We start from the raw sequence: 19393 nt of genomic DNA, 5'->3' as shown, positions 1-19393 counted from the left end.
ACACAAATTTTTTTATCAAAAAGATTCAAAACAAAATTTATTGATTTATAAGAAATTCAAAATATATTTAAGTCTTATTATAACATGAACCATTGATTTTCAAATTAACGTTCATTATTGCATTTTTCTCATTTGAGAATTCTTACACCACTGCTAGGAGACGCTAGCATAATTTTTCTCATTTGTGAAGTCAAAATAGACAATTTATAATAAAATCTTATTTCTGTTGGCTTTTTTTTTTTTACCCTAACGTGTGCAATGCAAATACGATTGTTTCACGCAATTGTGTTTTCGAGAGAAGGTAATTTTGGAACAAAATACAAATATGTTCTTTGCTGCAAAACATACATGTAGGCATATAGCAACACATCCATAATTAAAAATTACAAAAGTTTTTGGTCCACGTAAATTTATATTTTTTAATTTTGATCCTTCTAAGTTTTTTATTGTTTATTTTATCCCTATAAGTTTACATCTTTTGAGTTTTGGTCCCTTTTAAGTCTGCACTTATCATAAAAATAAATTACAATCTTAAAATAATTAAAATTAAAAAATCAAAACTTACCCGAACTAAAAAGAACAAAACAAGTTACAAAGATAAAAATTAAAAAAATCTAAACTTATAAACAATACAAATAAACAAAAAAACAGAAATAAAAATTAAAAAATGCAAACTTACTGAAATAAAAAATATGTTTAAGTCAAAACATAAACATGATAAGTGCATGCCTTAAGTGCAGGAAAAATTAGTTATTTTTTAGACTACACAATAGGTATTCTTGCTAAAAAAACAAAACTTATTTGATATTTTACACAACTACAATACACAACACATATTTAACACAACTATATAATAAAGACTTAACTAGAAAATATTAATCAAACTAAAATAATACCATGTGACTTACATCTTCCCAGGTGAAAAAATAGAATTTAAATCTAAATAGATTTTGATATCCAAATCAAATTAATAAAAATAAAATAAAGGAAAAAACTGTTCAACTTTCAGTTAGATTCCCATCCGTAAAATAACGAACAATCGCTTCACTGTCGGATCGTTAGATTTGAAAAAGTTTGTTTCTAAATGTTGGAACTTAGGCTGTATATTCTATAATTTATAATTATTAATAATAAAAATTATTCCATTTAATATACACAATTTTTTAGATAATTTTATTTTTAATAATTATTCTCTTACTTTTTAGTTAATTTCTAAATCTCTCTTTATTTAAAACATATAAAGAGGCACCCCTAGTCATCATAACCACAATCATAGTAAAAAATAAATGGAAGGAACATGATAATTCTGGAACCATCTTGACAACTTTGGATTATAGAACTCTCTAGACACACTCTCCTCGTCCACTCCTACCTATATATACATAATAACCATAAACCGTTTCCTCTGATCGTGTCAGAAATATAAAAGTTTATTTCCTCTGATCGTGTGGTTTCTGAGTTCTAAGCACTCACCTCTTTCATACACGTTTGTTCGCTTGTTGAGAAGCCATGGGCGAGGATTTCGAGTTCCCAAGTGCTGGCAACATGGCAATGCCTGAGGAGGAAGAGTTTGAGAGTCCGATCCTGAAGGTTGGGGAGGAGAAGGAGATTGGGAAAATGGGGCTGAAGAAGAAATTGCTCAAGGAAGGTGAAGGTTGGGACACCCCTGACAGTGGAGACCAAGTTGAAGTGCATTATACTGGAACCTTGCTTGATGGAACCAAATTTGATTCTAGCCGCGATAGGGGCACCCCCTTCAAGTTCAAGCTAGGCCAAGGTACACATTCATTCATTCATGATTCACTTTTTTCTTTCTTTTTTTTTTAGAGGTGGATTATTGATTTTATATAGAGAGGATTTCAATTAATTGACAATATAAAATTCTTTGCTGAAAAGTGAAAAATTGATTAGGATCAATTTAGTTATGGGAGGTTTGAGTAATTCATGAAGTACTAAGTTGAAATTTTGTTACTGGTATTGTCTGTATGTACATCAATTATCTAATTGATGTTATATGTACATACATAATAAATCATAAATGTAATCAGGATGAAAGTCATTTAATTTATCCTTATACTGGACATGAAAATTAAACTTAAGTGATTAATGATGAATGAATGAATAACTATAGTATTCAATGTTTTGTGACTTGATTAATGCAGGGCAAGTGATAAAGGGATGGGATGAAGGTATCAAAACCATGAAGAAAGGTGAGAATGCCCTTTTCACAATACCCCCGGAATTGGCTTATGGAGAGTCTGGGTCTCCTCCCACTATTCCCCCAAATGCAACTCTGCAGTTTGATGTGGAGTTGCTGTCTTGGACAAGTGTGAAGGACATATGCAAGGATGGGGGAATTTTGAAGAACATTATTACTGAAGGGGAGAAATGGGACAATCCTAAGGACCTGGATGAAGTGTTTGGTACGAAACTCTATCCTTTATTGTCTTTGAGAATCATCTGTTTAGCAACACTTTCAGTATTGTTTAAAGTTTCCTTCTTTCTCTCTTTTCTGCAGTTAAGTTTGAAGCTAGGCTTGAAGACGGGACAGTCATTTCAAAATCTGATGGGGTGGAGTTCACTGTGGAAGAGGGTCAGTCTCATGCTTCCAAAATTTGAATTTTGTCCTTACCATGTAACTGTATTCTCATTGCAAGTAACAATAATATGACTTTCTTCTTTTTTTCTTTTCTTCATGCAGGGTATTTCTGTCCTGCTTTGGCCAAGGCTGTGAAAACAATGAAGAAGGGAGAGAAAGTTCTCTTGAATGTGAAGCCACAATGTGAGTAAGACTGTTGTTATCAGCAATATTTATGTCTACACGTTTTGCTTGTGCAAGTTTATTGACGTTCAAAGTTTTGCAGATGCATTTGGTGAGAGTGGAAGACCAGCCTCAGGAGATGAAGGTGCCGTACCTCCAAATGCTTATCTTCAATTGGATCTTGAGTTGGTCTCGTGGAAGACCGTGTCTGACATTACCAAGGATAGAAAGGTTCTCAAGAAGACTTTGAAGGAAGGGGAGGGATATGAACGACCAAATGATGGAGCTGTAGTTCAAGGTACAGTTTTAATACAATCTTTTCGAACCCTTCTCATCCTTTCTTCATTTAAATGTTTTGTATCTATTGGATGGGATGCTGAAGAGTTTCATTATTTCCTTTGTTTCAGTGAAACTGATTGGCAAGTTGCAAGATGGAACTGTTTTCGTTAAGAAGGGCTACGTTGATGAACAGCCATTTGAGTTCAAAATTGATGAAGGTACCTTAAACAATCATCTTAACTTCATCATAAGTCTTCTTTTTTCTATTACTAGTTATTAAGTCGTATGTTTGATCGACCATGTAGAGCAAGTAATTGATGGACTTGACCAAGCTGTGAAGAACATGAAGAAAGGGGAAATTGCATTGCTGATCATACAGCCTGAATATGCTTTTGGTCCATCTGGGTCCTCTCAGGAATTGGCTAATGTTCCTCCTAATTCCACTGTGTACTACGAAGTTGAGCTGCTTTCCTTTGTAAAGGTGAGAGAAGTGAGAGAATTATCATGTTCTCGTCTTCTTATTTTTTTGGTTTAAACTTTGAACTAATTTGAAATGTAAAACTAATTACTGAAAATGGGGATGCAGGAAAAGGAATCGTGGGATCTGAATACACAAGAGAAGATTGAGGCAGCTGGGAAGAAAAAGGAAGAAGGGAATGCCTTTTTTAAGGTTGGCAAATATGAAAGAGCTTCAAAGAGATATGAAAAGGTATTCCTATAAATTCCAAAAGATCTTATTTATGTTACTTGGTTACTGACGGTCATGTTGTGATAAGAATGAACTAACAATAGCTGTTCTTTTTATCTTGGTAACAGGCCATAAAGTTTGTCGAGTATGATTCCTCCTTTAGTGATGAGGAGAAACAGCAAACTAAGGCATTGAAAATCACATGCAATCTCAACAATGCAGCCTGTAAGTTGAAGCTAAAGGACTACAAACAGGCAGAGAAGATGTGCACAAAGGTACTTTGTCCGATTCAGCCTAAATTTGTTTCTTCTTTTTGCCTTAGCTGAAGGCTAAAATATGTTCAGTTTTTATAAATATGAAAAACTTAAGTTTTGTTTCTGCAAATCTTTTGATTTATTTTTCTCCTCATATTTTATAAACATGTCATTTTTTTAGCTTGGAATTAAGTTCCATTAACTCCAAGCCTATGTGTGTGCTGATTGTACAGGTAAGCTGACCCATCATTGACACCTGTTAAAGCTCTTGCTCTCCTTTTTCTTTCCACTTCTTCGCTGGAAACCCCTTTCTCTCTCTTAAATCTTCTCATTCTTCTTCTTCTTCTCCCTCCCGCCACCTCACTTACCCTCTTCCTAAACCCTAGCCTCGCCGGACCACCAACACCACCGCGTCAATCTGACCCAAATCTCCGCGTCCTTATCCACCAACAACTCCGGTGCACCACCTAGCCAGCGCCGACAACATCTGCGGCGTACCACCACTACGTCGTCAAGATCAGCACAACCACACCTAGCACCGAATCCAGCCAACAACCTGCGGCCCCGAACTTTCCGCAAACCCAAGGCCCACCACCTCCGACCAAACACCGCGCGCCCTCGTCACCATCAAAACTCCACCACCATAGCCCACCTCAACCCAAACACCTAAGCGCCCACATCAAAACCCTCGTGCTACCCTTCACCCTCACCTCGTTTGGCATCAGAATAGCACCGCACGTGCCGGGGTCGAGCCGGACGAGTGCGGCAAAGCCTCCGGCGTCGCCATGATTGGAGATTTCTGGTTTGGGGGTTAGGGATTTCAAATTTGGGGGTGGGGTTCTGACTTTGAGTAAAAAATGACTCATTTATAGGAATGAAAACATATTTTAACCTTTTTTTGAATTCAAAAAAAGGGAATACAGTGAAAATTGTTGACATCCGACTTTTGTTTTATCACGCAGGTTTTAGAGCTTGATAGTAGAAATGTAAAAGCACTCTATCGGAGGGCACAGGCATATCTTCATCTTGTGGACTTAGATCTAGCTGAGATGGATATTAAGAAAGCCCTTGAGATTGAGCCAAACAACAGGTATGCTTTTGTTCTCAAGTGTGATCAACTTGAATATATATACTTTATTTCCAAAGAGACAACACTGATATATGGAATTTCTTTGTTTGTATTAACCACTGTTGGATGGATATTACCAGGGATGTGAAGATGGAGTACAAAATTTTGAAGCAGAAGGTGAGAGAACACAACAAGAAGGACGCACAGTTTTACGGCAGCATATTTGCAAAAATGAATAAACTAGAACAAGCAAGAACAGCAACAGCAAAGCAGGAGCCGGTGCCAATGACTATTGACAGCAAAGCTTAAATTTAAATTTGAGAGATATCTCTGTCTGTGGTCGTCTCTGCATAGTACGATATTCCAATTGTTGTGTCGTAAGTCTTGGTAACATAAATAGCTTTGCTCTGTATGTGGTCGTCTCTGCATACTAGTACCCTAATAGTACGATATTCCAGTTTTAAGTCTTGGTAACATAAATAGCTTTGCTCGTATCTTGTGTGATTTTCATATGAAGAATGCATATGGTCTTGGTTTTCAGTTGTTCAAGCTATGTATACTGATGGCTAATAAGAACTGAAGTAAAGCAAGTTTTGGCAATTTTAAATGTGTCCTTGTTCCCTGAATCATTGAGATTTCAATTATAGTTTAGTTTATGTTATTTGTTTTCCGAACAAAGGATTTGGTATCAAGAATTTTCAGAAATTGCAGTGCAATCAACTACGCTGGACACGACAAACCCTAACCTCGTAGCTACGTATCATATATTTATCCTATATGTTTTTAAAATAAAAAATTAATTTTTATTGTATCTCTTCCTAACTAATTCTTGAGGAAAGACAGGAAGAAATAGATAAAAAGAAAAAGAAAAAAGGAAGAAGAGGAAGAAATCAACTGCAGTATAAAGTCCAGAACCCAATACATAATAATATAATTTTAAAACAAGATAAATAATAATAAAATAATTACAGCATGATGGTAGACGCGTGGTGGCCAACAACGGTTCCATGGCCAAATCGAAGGCTCGTGCAGCCATGGGCCCATCACGAGAAACCTGGACCGGAAGAGGGCGGAACGGAGTGGAGTGGGTGGGAAAGGAAAAAGAGGGGTAAAAAAAGAAGAAAGAAGAGAAATTATATAGATAAATAAATAATTTAAGTAAGAATAAATTTTGTATTTCCGTTTCAAAATAAAAAATATATATATAATTAATCATTTTAAAATAAATTATAAATAAATATTAGAAGGTAAGTCTTTTGTGAGATTTAAAAAAAGATTTTAGATCTAAAAATGAGATTTGCTATTAGATTAAAAAATTTAAAAAGTATGATACGGATAAATTTATCAAAAAATTTATTAAGATCTCAAAAATAAAATCTGTTATGAGAGGAGTTCTTGGAAGCATACAGTATCCTCCAAAAAAAGAAAAGAAGGGATGAACAGTATATTAGTTTCAAGTTTTCCATTTTGAGTCAAGTGTTAATCTACATAGAATTTGAGTAAACAATTTAATAACACGTAGCCTCCGAAACATAATAAATTTGGCCGTTTAGAAAAGCAATAAACAAGTTCTCGAGGGATTTCTAGCAACGATGCCGTTGTGCTCAAATTCTTGTCGAATTTTTTCTATGATCGATCTTCCACCATGAGATTTGACTTTCCTCACATTTTCAAGTTTCTGCAATGCATTCTTTCTTCAACCTCATAACCCGTTCCTTCAAAACTGCTTTTGGAAGTAGTGGCTACCTTATTCCGATGAGCTTCGAGGACTGCCTTCTCATCATTTATAGCAAAGGCTTGTTTGATGGAATATAGAATGCTTGGGAACTCTTTGCGCTTAGAGTATATCATATCTTTAAGTTCATATGTACATCTGTGAATAATCTGTCTTACCTTTGAATATCGGGCGATAAGGATAAATAGGAGTCAACAACTTGTTTGCAATGAGGCTCTATAATGACGTTTTGCATATTCAATTCATTCTACTTTTGGTCCCAGTAATTTTAAAATCAATCAATTTGATCTTTAATTTAAAAAATAGATAAATTTAATCCTTAGGCTTCGATTGTTGAGAAACTAAAAATAGACTAAATTTATCTTCTTTTTTTTAACATAAAGATCAAACTGATCGGTTTAAAATTACAGCGACTAAAATTAAATTTTGTTCAATCTTTAAAAACCTATTTTAGCCTTAAATCTTGTGATCCATAACTATATATTAATACATTTTATTGCATGATTTTTACTTCTTCTTTTTATCTCCACGAGATATAAACATTTACCAAATGTAGTCATTTATGTTCATACACTTTCACATAAACAGTTGTCTTTGTGATACATTCTACATAAAACTTGTGTACCAAGAAAGAAGAAAATACATCTTTGTAATAAAAGCAACTGAGGTAGTTTTAATTATGGTAGTAATTGCCTTTTGTCATTCTTCCTCAGCAGTCATCCCCATGGCTCAGGAATATGGGGCTCGTGTACCCCCCTTGGAATTGGGCTGAGTATTCGTTGAACATAGCCACGTCTCTATAGCCTTTTTCAGTCAGAATTAACAATCGTCATAATAAATTAATCATGAGTAGTATTAATAATTAGGCTAGAATTACCAGTTACAAGTAGCAAAAACTACAAATATTACTCCTTTTTTCACCTGGTTTATCTCTTTCGTATTAAATTTCACCTAATTTATTTCTTTCGTATTAATATGACCTTTATTATAAAGCAATCATTCATCACAAGAGTGAGGCAGAATACAAATGGCATACAAAATTTTACTTTTATATTTGATAGTTTATAGCTCAACCATTTGATGAAACACAAAAGATACGAGAAGAGACACGAAAAATACCACCACAAAAAGCTTGAGCGGAGTCTATATATACACGAAGAAAGTCATCTACTTATTCTATTATAATAATTATTAATTATTTATTCTATCTCATAATTATTTTTAAAATTTGTACCCTCCTAATCGTCGATCCACACTTAGATGAGTGCCAATTGACCTCATTAGGACAGCAAAAATTAACACTTTAATCTTATCTCAAAGTCATACGAGATATAATGTGGAATTGAACCCAAAGGAATGTAGGTTACAAATATACACTTAGATGCTCTAACTACTGGTTCTTTCAATTCTAGTTCTAGGAACGATTTATATTGGAATAAAATTAAACATGAAATAAGTGTTATGCATTACTAATATTTATCTAGCTCTCAACAACAAATCTAATGCATTAAAGTGTAACTGAACCAAACACCATCTTAAAAACAATAGAATTAAACTGAAAAAAAAATTATAAATTAATCCGTGTATAGTGGCGGGACAGTTATGCAAACTGCATGTAGTATACGTGGAAGCCTCTGAGATTAGTGCTAGCCAATGTGTCAGTTTGTGGTAACCACACCAAGCCAACTCGATCGTGACTAGACCCGTTTACGGCAACAACCTTAAACAAACAAAAATGAAAAAGCAATCTCGTTTGCATCCAAAACTCGCGTCCCAATCGCGACACGCACGCGGTTTTCGTTTCCCCACCATTCACCGTCTCTCGGTTAGTTTTTCATGCGTATCCAAACACCTCTTTTTCCCCCTTTATATAAACGACACCGTATACGCAACTCCATCATCGTTCTAAATTAATTCTAACAGGTTCGGCATAATTGAGCGATCGATGGCGGCGTTGATAAGGTCACCGGCGGTGATACTGGCGATCCTGACGATCTCGGCGTGCATCGCGTGTACGGCGTCGTACGGGGGATTGGTCGGGGGAAGGTCGAAGATCCCTGACGTGAAGGCGAACAAGGAGGTGCAGGATCTAGGGCGGTTCTCGGTGGAGGAGCATAACCGGATGCTGAGGCAGGCGCAGAAGGAGGAGGAGCAAGTCACGTTCGTGGAAGTGGTGGAGGCGCAACAACAAGTGGTGTCTGGGATCAAGTACTACATGAAGATATCGGCCACGCAGGGTGGCGACGGTGGAGATTCCAGAATATTCGAATCCGTTGTGGTGGTGAAGCCGTGGCTTCGTTCCAAGCAGCTTCTCAATTTCGCTCCTTCCACGCAGTGAAATACGATCAATTTCGGTTCCGTTTCAACTACTTTTTTAACTCATAATAACATGCTTAATTGGTTTAGTATGCTTTAATCCTTCTAATAAAAAATATGAAAGAGAGAAATAAATGTTTACAATTTCTGTTTCAGACATGAATCAACTAGTTAACAGGTTAACAATCAAACAATCAGTCATCTATGTACCAAAGAAATCAAATGAATACTGAACTGAATGTCAAATATCTAAAGATATATTTACATTGTTTTGAGCATGGAGTCTCTCTATGTTTTTTTTTAATTTACTATGGGCATATTTTATCTTAGAGGAGTGATACTTTGTACAAATATCATTTCTCTAACTTTTATTATCATTTATAAACGTTAAACGATATTATTATGAAGTTTGTCTCAATGAATTAAAATGTTTAGGTTATTAAGACTGGATAATCTAGGCGTGTATTCAATTACGACGTTTATTTCGTGGACATTTTTTTTTGTCTCGGGAATTTATTTATTTTTTCCTCATAATATAGCATGACAATGTTATTTTTGGGTTCCTTATATATGCTCTAAAAAAATTGTTTGGTTAATTATTAAAATTGACTGTAAATGTTTTTTATATTCTCATAAATAAAACACGTGTGCTTGATTGAGTTATTTTTTTTGTTGAGAGTTTGATTGAGTTATTAATTTCTAACTTTGCATAAGTGATAAGTAAGTTTTCTATCTAATAACATACACATAACACCTTTCAGTATGTAACTGAGTATCTTTCACGAATATATATATATATATATATATATATATATATATATATATAGAGAGAGAGAGAGAGAGAGAGAGAGAGAGAGAGAGAGAGAGAGAGAGAGAGAGAGAGAGAGAGAGAGAGAGAGCAATTCCAATATGCCTATTTTGCGTGAATGAAATTGGCACATAGGGATGAAAATTGTGGCAAAGAAAAAAAACTATATTATGTAACATGAAGGAGGAGCATTGAGAGGGTAGTACGGAGAATATGTTTGGATTTTTATTCATAAAGAGATTTCTGTCACGAGAATAAATTTTCATAGTTTTACGTTCAATAATAAACAGAATAACTTTTATAGTTATAATAATGGTAGTATTAGGAATTATTTTAGCTATTTCTCAACAAAATATTAAGAAAATTTTGGTCTATTACACGATGTCTCGATTGAATTATATGATCTAGGTATGGGATATTATGGAGTCCGAGATTAAATATTAATCCTACGTAAATTATAACTTACATAGAAATAAAATATGTTTAAAATTAATTATTTTATTACTTCATAATAAATATGGGATAAAAATTTCTACCTGTATTCGTGGGATTACAAAAATTAATTGAGTAAGACCGCTTCTCCATCTGTCATTATTGAATTGTTGAGAAGATATATACAAAATATTTTGGTGAAAAATTACAGGGAATAAAAAAATTGTATAAGGTATAATACTTTTAATGAAAGATATAAGAAGATATTTTATTGTTATTATTTAGTCATTGAGTAAATTTTTTTTTAAGAAATATATAAGGACCTCTTACAATAGTGCAAATAGCATTTCACATTTGAGTATAAAAAGTATTTCGTCAACTTTTTCTCTTCTTTAAATCAAATCGTCCTCTAGCCATACTTTTTTTATCTAAAAAAGTTTAAGATAAATATGAAGAGATCTACACCAACTTATTAATTATATTTTTATTTTATTTAAAAAGTTAAAAAAAAAACTACAGAGAGACTTGCCTCTTATTTTCTTCCAATATAGAAATAAGAATAATAAACACTCAAAAGAAAAAAATATTAGAAAAAAAATAAGAATTATTTCAGGTAAATATAATTTTGATGTCTGAAAATGTGAAATGATAACAAATTGGTCGCTAGAAAAACTCAAATTTAGTTTTTCAAATATAAAAAAATATAATTGATTAGTCATATACACAATTTAATGATAAATTAATACATAAATTTTATAGTTTAATGTTAAATTAATTTTTAAAAATATAATTTATTTTTAAATTATTTTTTAAATATTATAACTTAATTACAAAATAATTTCATAAATTTAACAATAATAATATATTACAGTTTTTACACATTCATTGTATTTAAATTTTTTATCTTTAAACAACCAATAATTTATTTATTTTTTTCTAAGAAAAACGACAAGCTCAATATAGAAACTAGAAAGTAAATTTATTTTATCAGGTACACACAAGAACCGTACACGCGCTGACATTCAAATCCCTCCCATTTCCCAACTCCCAACTCCCCTAACGGCTACATTCTTCATTCTCCCTTCCCCTCTCAACCCAAACCCTACTTTCTCTTCTCTTCTCCGTTCTGTTCTCTGCAACTGCAACCATGCTTCCAAAAAATCCAATCTTTCGGTGTCGGGACACTCCTTCCGCACATGCTTTCAGAAAACCCAGACCCACGCGAAAACAAAAATCCAAGGACAAAGAGAACCATCCTCCTCCTTTCAAGTCCTCCTTGCCCCCAAAACCTCCCAACCCTAACCCTCTTAAGCGCAAGCTTTCCGACCATTCCGTTCCCCCCACCCCCGGTTCCGGCGTCAAGGTCAACAACCATTCCAAATTCTACTTCCTTCTTCTTCTTTTTTTAACTTGTTAATTTATAATTTTATATTCTAATTTCTAGGTTATTGTGAGAATGAGGCCTGCATGCGATGACGGGGACGAGGGAGATTCCATAGTTCAGAGGATTTCCAGTGATTCCTTGTCCATCAACGGTCAGAGCTTCACATTTGATTCCGTTGCTCACAGCAATGCTACTCAGGCATGATTACAAGTTTATAATTACTTCATTATTACATTGAACTCGTTCTCTGTGTCTCTCTCGTGATTTTGTGATTGTAACTGGGTTGCTGTTTTATCCTCCAGTTGGGTATTTTTGAGCTTGTTGGGGCGCCTCTTGTAGAGAATTGCTTGGCTGGATTTAATAGTTCTATATTTGCATATGGGCAGGTTTCTACTTTCTTCCCATTTTGCGTTGCCCTTACGTTCTCTTGTTACTCGTGATTGATTATGTTGATTTTTTGAAAATTTTGGATAGACTGGGAGTGGGAAAACTTATACCATGTGGGGTCCTGCCAATGCTTTGTCAGATGGCAATTCAGCAAGTGATCAACAAGGCCTTGCGCCTCGTGTTTTTGAAAGACTCTTTGCCTGCATAAATGAGGTAGTGTTGAGTTCTATTCTATTTGTGATTGAATCCTTTGATGGTTATATGAACTTTGTCGTGATTTTAATTGTTGTGTTTCATGCACAGGAGCAAATTAAGCATTCTGACAAGCAACTCAAGTATCAGTGCCACTGCTCTTTTCTCGAGGTTGAATTGAATGACTGTTGATGATTTCTTTCAATGTCCCTGTCCTGCTTGACCTTGTTATCTAGTCCTTTTTGATGTGTGAACTTGTTTTGCAGATATACAACGAGCAAATAGCAGATCTATTAGATCCAAATCAAAGAAACCTACAGGTAAAATCTATTTCATTTCCCTCGATCATGCTTAACCGGGTTATACTGGAACTGGTCTTTTGATGCTCTTCAGATTAGAGAAGATGTCAAATCTGGTGTCTATGTTGAAAATCTTACAGAGGAGCTAGTGTGTACGAAGAAAGATGTGACTCAGCTTTTGATAAAGGTGTGCTTCATCACACTTGTATAAATAGTTGTGGTTTCCCTCTTCCGTCACTGTTGCAGTGTTGCCTATTGCCTATTTTGCTATTCAACCATTGCATTATGAGTAAACTATAGAATTCAATAAAAATATAAAATAGATTTTCTTAAAGGATTAAAATAAGATCCAAAAACTATTTATCAAGGACTTGTTTGTCTTTATTTCTTCCCTCACGCTAAATGGCAACTAAAGTATTAGAAAAAGATTAGAATTATATATTACTAATGCATTAGAGGATCGGGTTCTTAAATATGTGGAAGTTGTAGAGGTTATGGCAGCATTCTTCAATTGGTTAAGCATCCTTGTTACATCAGCAACAATGCTTCATGAACACCTAGCATGTGTTGTTTTCTTAGCATTTAGAGTTTCACGTGTCACTTGTCAAACATCCATCAATCAACAGGATGAAACATCTATTTTTAATGTTCTTTCACCATAGAATGAAAAGTAAAAACAACATTTAAGGGTCATATGTTGTACATGCCTCACTTGAGTACTCTGTGTTTAAACTAAATTTGCCATCTTTGAAATTACACTGAATGAGTACTTCATTACTTTTTTTAACAAGTATTTTTGTAAGAAATGTGGCAGAGCTTCATTTTGAGCATATATGACTCATTACATAAAAACAAAAATTTCCATTAAGGTAGAACCAGTTGATTTGATCAGTAGTAGGAGAAATGAAATGCTTAATTGCTCTCAGTCTGACTTGAATAGCTCTCTCTCTTTTCCATATTTAGACAATTGACCATTCTTATATGCTTGTAATTATCAAGTTTTTCCTTTCCATTCTGTTAGGGCCCAGTCTTCTGTAAATGAATACAGCCCAATGTAACTAATCTATTCTAGACGAAGAAGAGTAGGTAGTTAGTGGGTATTATTTAGTCTGTTAGTCAGTTAGAAGAAATAGACAGAGAGCTGTAATTGAGAAGTTAGTTATATATTTTTCGAGTTGAACCTAAGGCAGTGTTGCTCAGTGGAGGAAGAGGATTTCCTTTGAGGAGAGTCATCCCCTGATTTCAATTTTTCAATACAGAAGAGTTATATTATGTTTCCTATTCTCTATCTCCATTCTTTATAATTTTGTCTCTAAGGATCTCAAGGGCCCAACACATTCAATTGATAGTTTTTATTTTATTTTATTTATGTATTTTTGGGCTCCAAATTTCATAATTGCCATGGTTTTCCTTTGTCCTTTTCTCTTGTGTTTTTACTATTATATACCTTTCATTATACAGGGTTTGTTAAACAGAAGAATTGGTGCAACCAGTATAAATTCTGAAAGTTCACGTTCTCATACTGTTTTTACTTGTGTGGTTGAATCTCGATGCAAGGTGATGCACTCTTCTCTTGTGGCTTGGAGATAGTTTTTAATAATATTAGATAGGAAGGGCAGACATTTTACAATCTTTAACTGGATAAATTTGAGAAGAAACTACATGTGCAATATTGAAATGTGGAATCTAGCAATGGACTTTTTCTTTTCAGTTCTTCTGTTTTCCAAAAGAACTTCTGTTGGGAAGATATTTTTCAGCTTCACAATAGAATTGTAAATTGAGAAAAGAGGTATTGAAGTGAGTCCATATTTTCACTTTGCAGAGTACTGCAGATGGTGTAAGCAGATTTAGAACAAGTAAAATAAATCTTGTTGATCTAGCTGGGTCAGAACGACAAAAATTAACGGGTGCAGCAGGAGACCGTTTAAAGGAAGCTGGCAATATTAATAGATCCCTTTCACAGCTTGGGTATGGTTTAAAATGTGTGTATACATTGATGTTTGATATTGGAATTGAAATACAAATTACAAGCAATCACAAACGAAAAATAGCTTTAAATACAAATACAAGTTGATTTAAGCTCAATGCATTTTACCTTCTTATTTTTTCATATAAATACTTATGGAGAATTTTATCCAAACATGGCCCATTTTGTGGTGATCAAAGAAACAAAATTTGGTGGCAAGTTCCAAAGCTGACTATAGAAGCTTGGCCCAAACTTCAGCTGAGATTCTATGGATTCAGTCGTTGCTCACCAGATTACACTGCTTTTTTCAGACTCCTAAAACTCCTTTGTGACACTTTGAGTTCAGTGGTTCTCTCACAATCTGGTGCTTCACTCTTGCATTAAAAAAATGGAGTTAGATACTTTTTTGTTTGGGAAAAGGTTCTAAGCAAGAGCCTACTACTCCATCATGTCCCAACTCATGATCAGTGGGGGTGGATGCTCTCAACATGCCTCTCTCTTCACTGCATTTTCATGTTTTCAGAGATAAGATCAGAGTGTTTGACAAGTTTATGCAATTTAACCTTGAGCTTGGGGGGGGATGTTAGTTGGGGGTACAGTGTGTGTTAGGTCAATCTAGCTCATTGGGAATGGACAGGGACCAGTTTTCCTATAGGTAGTTAGTCCAGCTGGAAGCTACGCGCAGCGGTTTGGATTCAGTAAATGAATGTTAGCTATCACATTAATTGCAATTGTATTGTAGTTGTGTAAGTACCTGAAATCTAGCCATTTTAAATGAATAAAATATTACTGAAGTTTAATCGTTCTAAAAAATTCTCTCTCTTTGCATCTTGAATCGCAACAATCTCCCATAGATTTTGTGATTCCCATTCAACATCCCCCCTCAAGCTGGTGAATAGATACTAGTCATTCCCCCATGATAGATGAAATATGAAATGGGCATAAAACCTAGATGTGAAGGAAAGGGAAAAAGGGAAGTTGTTAGGTGGCGTTTATTCCATGGTCTGAAAATTCCTGACTGCCAAATTCTAATCATCCATCATCCAATTACTTACTGAGGTTGAATTGTACTGCAGGAATTTGATAAAAATTCTAGCTGAAGTTTCTCAGACAGGAAAGCCGCGACATATACCATATAGAGACTCCAGGTTAACATTTTTATTGCAGGAGTCTCTTGGTGGAAATGCAAAATTAGCTTTGGTTTGTGCTATTTCCCCAGCACAAAGGTAGATATCAACCATTAGTGATTTGAACTTCTGGCTCTTAATGTATGTTGAATTATTTCTCATGACTTAACATTGCAGTTGTAAGAGTGAAACTTTTAGTACATTGAGATTTGCACAATGTGTAAAGGATATCAAGAATAAAGCAGTTGTCAATGAAGTAATGCACGATGATGTGAATCAATTACGAGATGTGATATGCCAACTCAGGGTAATATCTCTTCTACCATGATCAATCATTTCCTTATACCTGGCCAGTACATATTTATTTTCAAATAACTTATAACTGTAAGAAATCAAACAGGATGAACTGCATCGAATTAAAGCAAATGGTTACAGTCCAAGTGATGGAAGTCGAGGTCATTCAGCAGCTTTGATCAGAAGAAGTTTGAATTTGTTGAAGCCTACCCTCAATCGCCCATTATCACTACCTCATGTTGATGAGGATGGTGATGAGGAGATGGAGATTGATGAGGAAGGTGTCGAGGATCATGCTGTAGTTCTCCACAACTCAAATGGAGGTTTTGCTGGTTTTTCAGCCCCTAATGGATCTATTGGTTCTCCTAGTGCTGCAATGAATGGTGACAGCCTTGCTGGCGGCATGGTTAAATGCAAAACATCCCCCATCCTCAAATCCCCTCCTTCCAGCCTTTCACCAACAATCAGCAGCGGCAGGAAAAGTTTGAGGACCTCATTAAAGCAGTCTCCTTCTGAGAATAATATTCATGGTGAAAGTGATTTAGGCACAAACACCGTTAACCAGAAATGCTTGTCTACTGCTCTCTCTAGCCAGACAGCTCCAAATTTCGTAACTAAAACTGAAAATTTAGCAGTAAGCATCCGCCATGGTCTTGAAATTATTGATAGCCACCATCATGGTTCATCGTTATCGAGTCTCTCATTGAGACCCAAAGATTCCAGGCTAATTATTCCTGTGGAAAAAGTTGATGTCGGAGTCCAGACTTTTCTTGATGATAATGCCAAAAAGGAAGATTATGCTATGCTTACCTGTAATAACTGTAAAAGCAGAATGCAGCTTGATGTCAATGAGATTGACAATAGCTCAAATGTGCAGCAGTTACCGATTGATTGCCCGCAGTCAACTGGTAAACCAAAGAAGCAAATTCTGAAAGTAAGTGCAAGGATCTCAGTTGCATTTTCTGGTATAGCTTAAATTCAATCTATTACTTTTCATTTCTTTCTATTATGATGTAGGCAGTAGAGAAGGTTTTGGCAGGATCGATAAGGAGAGAAATGGCACTAGAAGAGTTCTGTGCAAAGCAGACTTCTGATATAATGCAGCTCAATTGCTTGGTAAGTTTCTATTTACCGACAATCATCTGTGGTCATTGTTTTGTCTTGTATTGTGACTATTTTAAATCATATTTGTAGTTGCAAAAGTACAGGCAAGAGAGGGAATGCAATGCCACAATAACACAGATAAGAGAAGATAAAATTCTACGGCTTCAGAGCCTTATTGATGGTGTTTTATCCACCAAGGAGTTCATGGATGAAGAGCTGGTGTCCCTCACACATGAAAACAAGGTAGAAATAAGTTATTTTAAGGTTTTCTCTTTATGATTACTATCTTTGATGCTTATATTTAGGACTTGCCTGCTATCAAAATTCAACAGCTTTTAAAGGAGAACCATGAGCATCATTTAGAAGTTCTGAAGATGAAGATAGAGTTAAAAAGAGTACAAGATGAGTTACAAGAGTATCAGAATTTTTACCAATTTGGGGAGAGGGAAGTGTTGATGGAAGAGATATGTAGTTTAAGAAACCAGCTTCACTTTTATGTTGACTCTTCATCCACAGCCGCAACAAAGCAATATCCTCCATTGCAATTGACTTATTCATCTGAACCTAGTTTGGAAGCAAACCTCACTGCCATTCCAGATTTAACAGAGGCTAGCACTAAGGCAAACGCAAATCCAGAATCAACTGAAGACAGTGCCAAAGTAAAACTTGAGCAGGAAAAAAGTCAATGGACCGAGGCAGAAAGCAGGTGGATTTCTCTAACTGAAAAACTGAGAGCTGAACTTGAAACTAGCAGGTTACTAGCTGAAAAGAGGAAGCAGGAACTAGATACTGAGAGGAAGTGTGCGGAGGAACTGAATGAAACAATGCAAATGGCTATAGAAGGCCATGCACGAATTTTAGAACAGTATGCTGATTTAGAAGAGAAACACATCCAATTGCTTGACAGGCATAGAAAGATCCAGGATGGAATTGATGATGTCAAGGAAGCAGCTTCCAGAGCAGCAGGAGTAAGAGGTGCAGACTCTAAATTCATAAATGCCCTTGCAGCAGAAATTTCAGCATTAAAAGCAGAAAAAGAAAAAGAAATGGAAATCCTAAGAGATGAAAATAGAGGACTTCGAGCTCAACTGAAGGATACTGCTGAAGCAGTGCAAGCTGCAGGTGAACTTCTTGTGCAACTTAATGAAGCAGAAGAAGCTGTCATTACCGCACAGGTATGTAAAGAATCAATGTGTATATTCAAATTTCAACTGAGCAAGAATCAATGTGTATTTACACATACCATTTTAATCCCTATACATAACATTTTTAATCTCTTTTAGTCTCTATCATCTAAACTCATAGGGACTAAAAGAGATTAAAAAAAGTATGTATATTCAAATGTGTATTTACACATACCATTTTAATCCTTTTTAGTCCCTATGCATAACATTTTTACTCTTTTTTAGTCTCTATCATCTAAACTCATAGGAACTAGAAGAGATTAAAAAAAGTATGTATAAGGACTAAAAGAGATGATTTTTAAGTAGAGATTAAAAGGTAAAGTTTGTACAACTATAGGGACCAAATGAATAATTAAACCTTTATTCTTTTATGCTGAAGTCTTTTACTCTCACAAATGAATTTCTGGCAATTTTTTTGTAAGAAAAGCAAGTCAATTTTATTTTCTACAGCTGATGCATGCATATAGTTTAACTGGTAGTGGAGATGTTTTCCAAAGAGCTGGGTCAGCTCAGTTCACTACTTGAGCTAATTCTATAAGATGTATTAACTTGCAGAAGCGGGCGATGGATGCAGAGCAGGAAGCTGCAAAGGCCTACAAACAAATTGATAAATTGAAGAAGAAACATGACAAGGAGATTAGCACACTTAATAAGCTACTTGCCAAAACACATTTGCCTAATGAAGAAATACGACCTACTTTAGATGACCTTGTAATGCCTACTTGTGATGACACCAAGGTGCCGAACAATGTTAATGGTCAATTTGAGTTATTTTGTAGCGAAGAGGATATTGAACTAGCAAATTTGGCAGACCAATCATGGTTGTCTTCTTATGACACATGCAACATATAGATTAATCTTCCAGTTTGTGTTCATTGTTCATGTGATTTGTTCAACTACAAGAAAAGCCTCTCTCTTATTCCACTAGGTGTTCATATGATGATTTGCGTCACAATTGTCTCTTCTTTACACCAAAGCCTATTTTGAATTTAGCCTACCGGGAACTTTTGCATTAATCTGTTGCGGGGAATCAATATCCTTAAGACTTTGGGTTGTTGACATTAACAAATCCTTTTAAGAGCTTGGGTTCTAAAATGAACTATGTGAGGTATCA

The 19393-nt window shown here is 35.0% G+C and overlaps 3 protein-coding genes across 4 annotated transcripts; all 3 read left to right on the top strand.

Annotated features, from left to right (window-relative positions):
- The first annotated feature begins 1354 nt into the window (after nt 1–1354).
- Nucleotides 1355–5677, top strand: LOC114412855 (peptidyl-prolyl cis-trans isomerase FKBP62-like). Of its 2 annotated transcripts, XR_003666837.1 has the most exons (12): nt 1355–1777; nt 2163–2423; nt 2519–2593; nt 2702–2782; nt 2865–3059; nt 3169–3258; nt 3346–3521; nt 3627–3749; nt 3857–4003; nt 4216–4814; nt 4945–5072; nt 5192–5214. XR_003666837.1 is itself a non-coding variant. In XM_028376939.1 (11 exons), exons 1-11 carry the CDS (start codon nt 1510–1512, stop codon nt 5358–5360), a joined length of 1713 nt encoding a protein of 570 aa, XP_028232740.1. In that variant the 5' UTR covers nt 1365–1509; the 3' UTR covers nt 5361–5677. The 2 variants fall into 2 exon arrangements, 1 of the variants encoding a protein (XP_028232740.1); XM_028376939.1 differs by lacking the exon at nt 4216–4814 and having other exon boundaries at nt 1365–1777; nt 5192–5677.
- A 2913-nt stretch (nt 5678–8590) lies between these two features.
- On the top strand, nt 8591–9410 carry LOC114412854 (cysteine proteinase inhibitor 4-like). Its single transcript, XM_028376937.1, has one exon. It carries the CDS (start codon nt 8732–8734, stop codon nt 9122–9124), a length of 393 nt encoding a protein of 130 aa, XP_028232738.1. The 5' UTR covers nt 8591–8731; the 3' UTR covers nt 9125–9410.
- A 1810-nt stretch (nt 9411–11220) lies between these two features.
- On the top strand, nt 11221–19219 carry LOC114412852 (kinesin-like protein KIN-12A). Its single transcript, XM_028376936.1, has 16 exons — nt 11221–11705; nt 11787–11924; nt 12029–12112; nt 12201–12326; nt 12417–12476; nt 12572–12625; nt 12699–12791; nt 14066–14161; nt 14427–14572; nt 15647–15796; nt 15875–16004; nt 16098–16925; nt 17009–17107; nt 17186–17338; nt 17428–18270; nt 18835–19219. The coding sequence occupies exons 1-16, from the start codon at nt 11490–11492 to the stop codon at nt 19129–19131; spliced, it is 3513 nt and encodes a 1170-aa protein (XP_028232737.1). The 5' UTR covers nt 11221–11489; the 3' UTR covers nt 19132–19219.
- The last annotated feature ends 174 nt before the right edge of the window (nt 19220–19393 follow it).

Source organism: Glycine soja, chromosome 5 (assembly GCF_004193775.1).
Source record: "Glycine soja cultivar W05 chromosome 5, ASM419377v2, whole genome shotgun sequence".
Lineage (NCBI taxonomy): Eukaryota > Viridiplantae > Streptophyta > Magnoliopsida > Fabales > Fabaceae > Glycine > Glycine soja.
Note: the sequence above shows the minus strand (reverse complement) of the source record. Positions and strands in the feature narration are given on the sequence as shown.